The sequence below is a fragment of the Marmota monax genome, unplaced genomic scaffold (genome assembly GCF_021218885.2).
Source record: "Marmota monax isolate L192 unplaced genomic scaffold, Marmota_monax_Labrador192_F-V1.1 WCK01_AAM20220418_F8-fsc00068, whole genome shotgun sequence".
Taxonomy (NCBI): Eukaryota; Metazoa; Chordata; class Mammalia; order Rodentia; family Sciuridae; genus Marmota; species Marmota monax.
The window spans coordinates 634,844-646,510 of record NW_026692352.1 but is presented as its reverse complement, the minus strand read 5'-3'; the positions used below and the strand labels follow the sequence as shown (position 1 = coordinate 646,510).

General features: G+C 38.1%; 2 protein-coding genes across 2 annotated transcripts; one reads left to right on the top strand and one right to left on the bottom strand.

The window, feature by feature from the left end:
* Positions 1 to 1,635: 1,635 nt before the first annotated feature.
* LOC124091238 (olfactory receptor 51I1-like) lies at positions 1,636 to 2,580 on the bottom strand. The gene has a single exon (XM_046442209.1). It carries the CDS (start codon positions 2,578 to 2,580, stop codon positions 1,636 to 1,638), a length of 945 nt encoding a protein of 314 aa, XP_046298165.1.
* Positions 2,581 to 10,080: 7,500 nt separating this feature from the next.
* On the top strand, positions 10,081 to 11,037 carry LOC124091218 (olfactory receptor 52D1). The gene has a single exon (XM_046442186.1). The coding sequence runs from the start codon at positions 10,081 to 10,083 to the stop codon at positions 11,035 to 11,037; it is 957 nt and encodes a 318-aa protein (XP_046298142.1).
* The last annotated feature ends 630 nt before the right edge of the window (positions 11,038 to 11,667 follow it).

Here is an 11,667-nt window from a genome sequence, read left to right as displayed (position 1 = left end):
AACATATTGAGAGATTTCTATTATTTTAATTTTAAAATGTTTTATTCTTCTGTCTATATTCTTTAATTGTATTCACAATTATAGTGCATATACCTGCTTTCATTAACATAGCTTACAGGTTTTTTTTGCTGATATTATCTTATTCAGTATACTTCATCAGGATTATATTTGCCTTTTTGCAGAGTTTTCCAACAATTTTTCTCATTAAATATGTGTGTGTGTGTGTGTAATGTATATGTGTGTATAATATAAGAGGAATAAACTCTTAAAATGTGGTGCTTAAAGAAAGGGAAAGATCTTGTACTGTAATGTTTTAGATGTGATTGGCAGTATAATTACTCTATAATTATTTATGTCTTCCTTAATTATTACTTAATTCTTCATATATTTATATTTATTATTTCCCTCAATTTATCAAGTTACCCAAGATTTAAATTCATTAATAAGTTATTCCACTATGATTTTAAAAACATCTCTAACCTGCTAATATATGTGATGTCTTCTTATTTTTTTCATTTGATGCCATCTTCCAGAGGTATATCTGTTTTGAAGACTGTTTAAGGATCACTTTCTAATACTTCTCTCTCCTTTTGATTCACACCAATTTACTTCTTCCAGGTGTTTTCAATCACGTCACAAAGTATTTTATATTTTAATGTCTTAAATACTTAATTTCTTGATTTTCTCTTTTTTAATTTTTTTTTGGTCTTAAATAGATACCCCCAAATCTTAACAGACCACAGAGACATATGTATAGAGAGAACACATCCTTGTACCTATTTCCTAAGTCTTGTTACATCGTCCTTCCACTTCATTGTTTCTTTCATTGCTTGTTAACATACACACATAGATAATATACTTTAAATTATAATATAAACTTGTCAAATATTAATATTATTTAAAAGTTAAATCATTGAATACAGTGTATGTAAAGTTAAAAGGCCAGGTGGATAGGGTGTGGTATATAAAATAAATATTACCATGTCTAGTTTTTGGGTGTGTGTCTGATTATCACAAATATTGATTGGATGAAATAAATGTGAGAAAAATCCCTTGCTCATCAAAACTATGTTTCCATTGGTAATAAATAATTTCCTATGTGATGTTTCACTTTAAACAAGATAACAAACATATCATAAAAAATGAGAGACCAATTATGAGAATGTTCATTTATGCGATTAAAAAGAAATAAGAAGCCTGGTATGGTGGCGCACACCTATAATCCCAACAACTCAGCAGGCTAAAGCAGACTGGAAAGAACAAGGTCAGACTGGAAAACTTAGTGAGCCCTAAGGAAGTACTGTGACAGTGTCTCAAAATTTAAAAGACAGCGGGGTTGGGATGTTACTTAGTGGTTAAGCACCCCTGGGTTTAATTCCCAGTGTACCAAAAAGAAAAAGAAAGAAAGAAAGGGATCAAGTATTTTTAATAAATTCTAGCCCACTTTACCTTGCAAAACTTTTGGCTTGATTTGAATTATTTCCAGGCTTACAGCAAATATCTCATGGGCAGAATCTTAATGGTAAGATAAATGACAAAAGGATATTAAAAATTCCTCATCAGGACAGTCTTGAAAGCAATTTTGTGAAATAATGGCAAACATACCCTTGACTAGATTTTTCAAATATTTTCTGTTCAAAACTTCCTTCTCAGAAGAATTTTGCAAAGCCTTTGCCGAATTTCTTTGGTTTTGATGGAATAGATGACAGGGTTGAGCATCGGAGGCACAAATAGATAAATAAGGGACATGAGTGTGTGTACATAGGGTGGGGCATACCTCCCATATCGAGCAGCCATGGACACGCCAACCATGGGCACATAGAAGATGAACACAGCACACATATGTGACACACACGTGTTGAGCGTCTTCAGTCGTTCCTCCCTGGAGGCAATGGCAAGCACAGAACGCAGTATGAGCACATAAGAGAGGAGAATGAGTGCAGAATCCAGGCCAAAGGTAGAGATGACAATGACTAGACCAAAGATATTATTGATGGTGACATCACCACAGGGCAGGCGGATCAGATCTGAATGCAAGCAGTAGGCATGGGAGAGCACGTTGGCCTTGCAGAAGGGCAGCCTCAACAGAAGCAAAGGCAGAGGGAAAATCATGCAGAAACTGCGGATAATAGCAGATATGCCCATCTGCACCACACGGGCATCAGTGAGCACTGTAGCATAGCGCAGGGGGTGACAGATGGCCACATAGCGGTCGAAGCTCATGACCAGCAGGATCCCAGACTCGATGAAAGAGAAAAAATGAATAAAGAACATTTGGACCATGCAGGAATTGAAACTGATTTCTCTTATGTGGAAGCAAAATGTGGCCAGTACTGTGGGCAGCGTGGAGAAAGACACACCCAGGTCATTAACTGAGAGCAGGGACAGGAAATAGTACATAGGCTGATGCAAGCTCTGCTCCTCCTTGATAATGAAAAGGATCAGGCTATTGCCCACGATTGAGACAGTGTAGAGGAGTCCAAGGAGCAAAATCATCCAGTGCTGGGAGGCCTCCAGCCGTGGGAGTCCTGTCAAGGTGAAAGGAGGCAACCCTGAGCTGTTGTGGGTGTCTCCTCCCATGCTGCACTGCTGCCTAGATGATAGGGCCCCTGGCCTGCAAAGAAGACAAACCAAGTGTTATGCATGGCCTCTGCCTAGTATTTCTAATCTCTCATACATCACCTAGTCCCTCACTTTAGAGCAATAATCACTATTGTTCACTCTAACACTCATCCATGCCTCTCATTGTTACTAAGATTTCTGAAATCTGATTTTCCTCAATGTGCCCGGCTGGCAAGACAAGTGAAGTGACCCTCCTTTATACCTGTGTCTAGCACTCTTTCTCAGATTAAAAATACAAACTCTTTTTCTGTTCAATTCATTGATATCATTTTTTTCAAGACAAGAAAAAAACTCTCCTTGTCACTTCTTTCTCAACTCTTATGTCCATTCCAGAGCAAACCTCTTACTCAACCTTTTCCTCTTCCCATCTTTCATGTTCTCGCACCTCCACTACCTCACTATGACTCCCAGCTCCCTAACCACATAGTTACTGGTTTCTTCCAACCACTCATCCAGATGGAAGATAAATGCACAGGAAGATGGATACCCATGAAGTCAAACTTCCAAGTGTTCCTCAAGATGTGCTGGACTTCCATGTTTCCTCCATCCACTTTATTCTTCATCCATTTCACTTATGGCATTGCTTTTCTCCCTGAAGAACTGAATTTCCTGAATGTATTTTCTTTTTTATTCGTTCTATATACTTAAACATAACATGAGGATTCATTTTGACATAATTATAGAAGCATGGAACACAATTTGTCCTAATTCAGTCCCTGGTACTTCCCCTTTCTGCCATTCTTCCCTCCTCCTGTTCCCTCCCCTGTACTGATATTTCTGCTATTTGGAAGTAATTTCTTAAAGTTTGTATCATGATCCAATAGTATATCATTCCTGAAATCCATTAAATTCATTAAAATTTATGTATATCCCAGAATCAGTTTTTCACCTGTTTTCTCTTTGGTGTTATGCCCAATGTAGAGACTCAAATTTCCAATATCACTTTGCCTCCTCCTTTTCCTTTGCCAAGTACTTTAAATAAGATAACAGTTTATGAAAACACTGACCCCAGATGTCTCTGTTAGCACCTTTCTTCTTTTCTTCCCACACTTCAGACCCAAACTATCACATTATTATACCATAATAAAAGCCTCCTAATAAATTCCTAACCTCACTCTAATTCATCTCCAATTTCAGCTACAAGCATTTATTTATTTAAGTATCTACACCAGGAATTCTACCCAAAATCACTTTACTACTGGACTCCCCAGTCCTTCTTATTTTTCATTTTGAGACAGTATTTCAATAACTTTGCTCATGGTTTTGCTAAGTTGCTGAGGTTGCCCTTGAACTCACAATCTTCCTGCACAAAATCATAGTCACTAGGATTACAGGTGTGTGCCACCAAACTTGTCTAGAATGAATATTTTGAAATGTTATTATGACAATGTACTTTTCTAATTAAATCTTTAAGTAGTCTATCATTAACAAATGGTCACATTTGAATTCATTAGCCTAGAATTAAAGGTCCCTTTGGTCAGTATTAAATCAATATTTCTAGCCTCAGTTCTCGAAATTTTCTTCCTCATGTATCTAAACAGATACACACATATGGCTTCTTGGTGTTATACAAATCTTAATACACTGATGCAGTACTTATTAGTGTTTGCCTGATTTATGTACATATCTGTTCAAATCATCTTCCTTGGCTGAAGTCCACAGATGCCCTCTTTCATGAATATGTGGCTGATCTATACCAGTAGAAGTAACTCTCTCTGCACCTCATAACCTAGATATGCATCTTCTATCATGAATACTTCTTTGCATGACTTGCATTATAACACTGTGAATCTTCTCTCCTCTGTCACCAGCTCTAAAATTCAACCCTGATCCTTAACTCATGGTTTCGGTCATTACCGATGCTGTACTTAGTGCAAGGGACAGATGAAAAGAAATGCTCAGTGAGTCACTCAAGCTTCCGAGTTTTAAATCTTTTATGTCAAAGTAGAGATGCTAATGCTAATAAGTTTACCTAATGTGGTTGTGAAAATCCAAAGTGAAAATTCTCAGGAGCAAATAATTTGCAACTCTGGTTTTTAAAACCTGCTTATATCCTCAACCAGACTTTCATCTGCCTTTGTTCCTGCATCTACATTCAAGATTCCTCTGTCCTTTTATCTCAGGATACAATTTTGCATTAATTCCACATGTTAAGTCCACTTTGTTTTCCTTACCTGTAAGCTTTCCGGTAAATTTTGGTTTGTCTCTCTGTGCAATAAATAGACCTCCCCATCTTTGGGAATCATTTAGCATAAATAGGATCCTTCCACATGACTTCTAACACACCAGGGTCTTTTTATGCATCTTCTGATACCAGATGCTTGTGAGATAAGTATGGGATGCTTGTTTACATAAAGACATCCACCTTCAAAATGCAGCCTGATGGGATATTCCTATGAGGAAGTAATGTGTGAATCAGAAACCATGGTGGGATTTCAGAGATCAAGAGCAATGGATAGAAAATATGAAAGCAGAAAGAAAATTATATAGGCATATAATAAATAATCAGAGTAGTAGATTTTTATTCTTCAGATTGCTATATCTTAGCACTTGGGTTTCTAAGTTAAGGGTAGGTGGCTTAAAATCTGAATTTGGAGTTTCTAGAACTTCAACTCACCTGCTTGATTGATCTCTTGCATTGAAAGGGAGAGCAATACTGGGGGCCCTGCATGCCCTGATCATAGCCCACAGTTACCTCTGCCAACTAACTGGCCTTAGCAATATATGGCTGCTTCTAGGAAGTCCCTTATGCTGTCATCAGCTCAGGTGTTCATGGACTTCTGGGAATACAGAACATCAGCAGTGCTCCACACCTCCCTGATGTTACTTCATGTCTTATATTATATTAGTATGCTGGAGAAAGAGTGATCCAGTGATCTTAACTAAAAGGAACTTGCAATAAAATTGCATGTGGACCCACATTTTAACAGTTATTAGCATCTAAGAAGTCAACTATCTCAATTATATTCAGTTAGTAGCAAAATAATAGTTAAATATCTCCTAATTCAGGGTTTGTCTTTCCTACTTTATACCTATGATCATATCCACTGAAGTCGGATACAAAACACAACAACAGCAAAAAAACAAACAAAATACCCCACTAAACAGAGAGTTCGTGCTCAATATAAATGAATTTCAGCATTTGCATTTACTGTGAAATTCTCACCTGGATCATCCATAAAATTGACCCTCAGCATGATGAAAACACAAGTGTGCCATGTCTGACCAACACAGAATGTGATTATTGATTAAATGTGTTCCTTTATTAATGAGGTTTTGAGAACTTAGCACTGTGTTGGTTTCTTCACAAATGTTTATTAAATATCTAGTAGGGAGACAGCAAGTGTGATATGAGGCTACTTAACAAAGTTTAGCAACTGATGTGGAGTCAAGATTCGACCACTTACCTTGAGAAAGTGGACCTTGATTTGAGTTCAGATTCCACCACTGGTCTTAACAAAGCCTCTCAACCACAGTTTCATTTTTCACCCATAGTTAATAATCTCATATCACAGAATGATTGGGATGATTAAGGGAGTGACTGTGTGGGAAGCAGGAAGCCCACTGGCTGCCATATAGCATCAGTGGAGGTTGGTGATTATGTTTCAGTTCCAGAAATTAACTCCTGAGTAGAGCACCTGAAGATTGACACTGACCTCTGTGTTCAGAATAATAAGAATAAATGCTTGGAGTAGCATGAACAACTGAATTCTAGGAAAACACCAACAGATACAGCTGGAAGAAAAGAGAGCAGGCTCACACTTGAAGCAAACCAGTAAGAAAGTTGCTTTTTAGAAAGACCCTCTCACATACCCAGCATTCCTCTGAGACTAACAAGAAGAAAATGCAGGCACTTTTCAAGAATCCCTCTCAGAGATGAATCAGAATACAGGATTCAGCAACTCCTTAGTTAACTCTAAGATCTTCCCACACCAGTTTCATGCACCCAAGTGAGAAACCCACCTGAAACCTACTCAGTACACAGAGATTTGGGAGAATTCAGAGTCCACTGTTCCTTTTCCAGTGTCTTTCACTTTAACTTTTTCCACATTAAAAGAAAAAAAAAAACTTCTCAACTGTGACAATGTCAAGTTCCTACCCTCAAGGTCTATGGAATAAAATGTACAAAACACAAATGAGAATAAATGTGGAAATGATATTAGTAATGAAAATATGTATATGAATAAATATACCAATTTGTGGTCTGTCTGGGAAAACTTATAAGGAAACATTATAATTCAATTAATGTAATAATGAAGAGCTGCAAGAAATATTTTAGGGCAGAATAGCAGAGAACTTGCAATATTATAAGGCAGTCATTGAAGGTTTCCAGGTCACTTTCAAGTGCTACCATCTCTCAAAAATCAAGCAAATATTATTGAGATTGATCCAACATCAAAATGGACTTTGCAGATGCAATTAAAATTTTACACCTTAAGACTGGATTTTTTTCCTTTTGGATGATTTAGATGGACATAATTTAGTCACATAAATCATGTAACAGCACAGAGTTTTTCAAGCTAGAGCCACAACGATGCGGCAGATCAGGCAGAGATTCAAAGCATGAGAGGCACTCATTCCATCATTACCTGAAGGACTCAACTGGAAAGCATGAGAAGTAATGTGGGCAAGTCACAGCTGAATCCCTAGCAAAGGAATGGAAACCTCACTATACAACTATAGGGAACAGACATGAACCAAGTTTCAAAGCACATTTTCCCCTAAAGATCTGACCTACAAAAACTCTAAGAGATCTTTGTTGTTTTAAGCTGCTAAACATGTGATTGTTTCTTAGGATAACAGTAGGAAACAAATACATTTAGCCTTAGGCTGGAAGAATAAGAAGGTAAAGAACAAAGAAGAGTCATTCCTCAAAGACTGGACAATACAAATGCAGGGATCAACCTTGAAAGAGAATTATGGAGGAGGAGGATGGGAGGCAGAAGACAGGTATTCTAAGACTTCAGAGTCAGAAATTTGTTGACATTGACCTATGAGGGCAATGAATAGTGATAATGGTGCAGTGATCATTTCTGATGTCATTTCCTAAAAAGACTGGCTTAACAGTCTGGCTAGTTGCAATGAGCATGCTCAGAAAGGTCCCATGCCTTGCTTAATACTGTTCTATCATTGTCATGAAAGTCTTAATTATTTTTTCTTTGAACATACATTTTGTAAGATAAGTCTGATAGTACAATGTTATGAATATACATCCAACATCAGTATTTGCCTCATCATTCACATCAATTTCTCACTACGCCTCATGGGCACAGAATTCCGGTTGATCTACCATGAGTGGGAATTTAAGAAGGCCAGGATAGAAAAGGGAGAGAAACAAAGAAGACAGGAAGTAAGAGATCAGAATAGAGAATATAATATGTAGATAAGATATTTCATTTCCACATTCTTTATCATGTTACTGGAAAATTTTCCTGTTTCCTTTCCTCATTTATCAACTAATTATTATCTTTCTCTCCCTCAACAGATTACCACAGATCAAATCCCTAGAGAAGGCTACCTGAGTTTCACATCTGAGCATCATAGAGAGAAGCAATAAATAACCTCACTTACCAACACCTTTGACCAGAGGAAGCTGGAATATGGAGATGAACTGAAAACATATAATGAGCTCAGAGATCCAAGAACACGGATTACACATTCAGACCCTTCACTTGTATCTTAACACATCTATCTGAACCCACAAAAAGATAGAGCTCTCACTCGCCCAATCAAAACTCCAGCCTAAGTCATTGCACGACTATACTCTGCCACACACCTTCACACAGAGACTGTACATCTCTTTCTCAGAGCTCCAAACACAGCCTGTTCCACCTGCAAGTGCATGTCTCTGATCCACATAAGTTCTTAAAATAAGATCCTCCAACAGCTTTGTTCAGTAAATAAACTCAGATTTAGTTTATTAATTGAAGTATAGGACTGACAGTAGGACCTGCTCTTACCCAATCTTTCTGGTCCTCACACCCATAGATTTTGAGAGTACTTTCCAACACCCATTTGAAATCTTCCATGGATGGAAAGAATAAGCCAAGAAGATAAAATGCACTGACTTCAGCTCTCCTCTGAGTGTCTTTCCACTAGTGTCAGAGGTAAGTATCAAGGCTAAACCCAGAATCATTTGGTGTCAAATTGAGAATCTAATGCAAGTTGGAAGGGGCTTTCTACTTCTCTTTACGTATTTGATGTTTAGATAATGAGTAAAACTATTGCATTTTTAAATGAAAGAAATCGGTTTCTTTGGAAGCATTATGAGTTCAAGTGTTAGTCATACTAATGGATTGTAGGGAAAGATGAAAACACAAAACTCTGAAGCTAGAGATATAAGATGTAATTTCAGTTCCACAAGTAACATGCCTGAATCTAAATTATATCCGTTCAAATCTCTGGACTTTTGGTCTTCCCACTAGTAAGAACTGTAGAATGGTATTTTCACACTATTGACTATTCATTGTTAGAAAATAAAGATTATTTTTTAAAGGGAGGCGAATTATTTGGGGAATCCCAACATTTAATCCCATAAATATAAATCTTTGCTCAACTTCCTATGAAGGCGTTAAGCAAGATGAAGTCTTTCTCAATTTGGAGATAGCAAAGTCACAAAAATGTTGAATTTTTCCAATGAGACTTGGTAAACAAAAAAGCACAAAATGACTATAGAATCATGTCCTTTGTAATTAGAAAGCTATAGAGAAGAAAGAAATTTGTTCATGGTGACACAACAATTCTTGATATAGAATCTGGACTCAAATTTGGGTTTCATGGGATAATTCTGAAGGCCTTTTTAAGTACAAAATATGTTAAGGGGTCTACATGCAATACTAACTATTCCTTTACAGCCAACATAGAGTCCTACTCCCGAATGTCTTTGTGGATGTCAAATCTAGAAAACCTACTTTCTCCCTCCATATGTATCTATCAGGATGTAGCACTCTCAGCTGTCCATCACATCCTGAAATTACAGTAGTAAGTTTGCAGGATGAGCTAACTATGACATAGATATGTGTATTATCTCCGCAGAAAGTAGAGCTGATTTATCTCACTTTTTCTTTTTCTTTTCCTACAGAAATGCTCATATCACTAAAGTACTAAATTAGGAGGTATGTAATCATATCAAGATCATCTACCTTCTTACTAGGCACTTTAGGTGAAATATAAAAGTAAGTCTTTGGGCATTTTTCTGGGAAGATAGATTCAAACAGGAAAAAAAATATTAATGCATCATTACAAATCTTTGCCAAAAAGAAAAGGGCATGTATGTTAGGACTCAGAGTGAAATACTTTTCAGATGCTTGAACAAGTTAAAAAAAAACAAAACATTTTTAACAGTCTAAATATTATTTCACAAAAAAGGCATCATTTCATATGAATTCACCACATGCCTGTTTTTCCAGGGTAGACATACCATGAACCCTTGGAAGGAACACTTGATTTGCCAGAAGGATGGCAGCCTCCAACATCAGTGATAAGAGTCTCCCAGACACTCTCTGCCTGACAGGAATCCCAGGGCTGGAGTTTGCCCATATCTGGATTGCCATTCCATTCTGTGCCATGTACCTGGTAGCACTGCTTGGCAATGCTGCCATCATCCTTGTCATTGTGATAGACAGTGCCCTGCATGCTCCCATGTACCTCTTCCTTTGTCTTCTCTCACTCACTGACCTGGCTCTCAGCTCGACCACTGTGCCCAAAATGCTGGCCATTTTGTGGCTCCATGCAGGTGAGATTTCCTTTGATGGATGCCTGGCCCAGATGTTTTTTGTCCATTCTATCTACGCTTTGGAATCCTCAGTTCTCCTGGCCATGGCCTTTGATCGATATGTGGCTATTTGCAACCCACTGAGATACACAACCATTCTCAACCATATTGTCATAGGCAGAATTAGCATTGTTGGTGTATTCCGGAGTGTAGCTATTGTCTCCCCCTTCATTTTCCTGCTGAGGCAACTGCCCTACTGTGGCCGCCATGTCATGGCTCATACATACTGTGAGCATATGGGCATCGCTCGGCTGGCCTGTGCCAACATCACTGTCAATATTGTCTATGGGCTGACTGTAGCTCTGCTGGCCATGGGTCTGGATTCTATCCTCATTGCCATCTCCTATGGCTTTATCCTCCATGCTGTCTTTCGTCTGCCATCCCGTGATGCCCAGCACAAGGCTCTGAGTACCTGTGGCTCCCACCTTGGTGTCATCCTCGTTTTCTACATCCCTGCCTTCTTCTCCTTCCTCACCCACCGCTTTGGTCACAACCGAGTTCCCAAGCATGTGCACATCTTTCTGGCAAATCTCTATGTGCTGGTGCCTCCTGTACTCAATCCCATTATCTATGGAGCTAGAACCAAGGAGATTCGGAGTCGACTTCTAAGATTGCTTTACTTGAGGAAGATCTCAATATGAATTCCAAACTGAAGAGATAAAAAAGATAATTGGAGATGAGAAAAATAAATGGGTAGGATCACTTTCCAGATTCATTTGCATGCATGGGGATCTATGATATGACAAGACTAAGTTTAATTGTCTGTAAGCTCTGGGAGGAACAGGATGAGCCAGATGACATGGAGGTACTGTTTATCACATTGAACATGTTGCATTCCCACTGCTCCTTGAGAAACTCAGAATAGCCCAGAAAGATGATCATATATTCACTGCTGTCTCAAAAGTGGCTATGAACTACTAAGGAGCAAGTCAGTCCCTGATCATAAGAGGTGACAGTTTCATGAGAATAACCTCCTGCATGAGTTCAAAGGCAAAGAAAAAGGTGTTTAGAGTGAATTTGAAGCAGAATTCTACTTATTTGGTTGCAGTTCAGGGCATATAATGTGAATTCGGAATGCCTAGGTTTGAATCCTGGCTCCTCCTCTTACCACATTTGTGACCTTAAGCATGGCATTAAATGTCTCTGTCCCTCAGATTGACCCCCTGATGTGTAGGAATAATGATAGCATCTAACTCTTCATGTTATGGTAAGGAATGCATAAGAAAATAAATGTACTGAACTTAAGAAAATGCCTTACATGTAAAATGTCC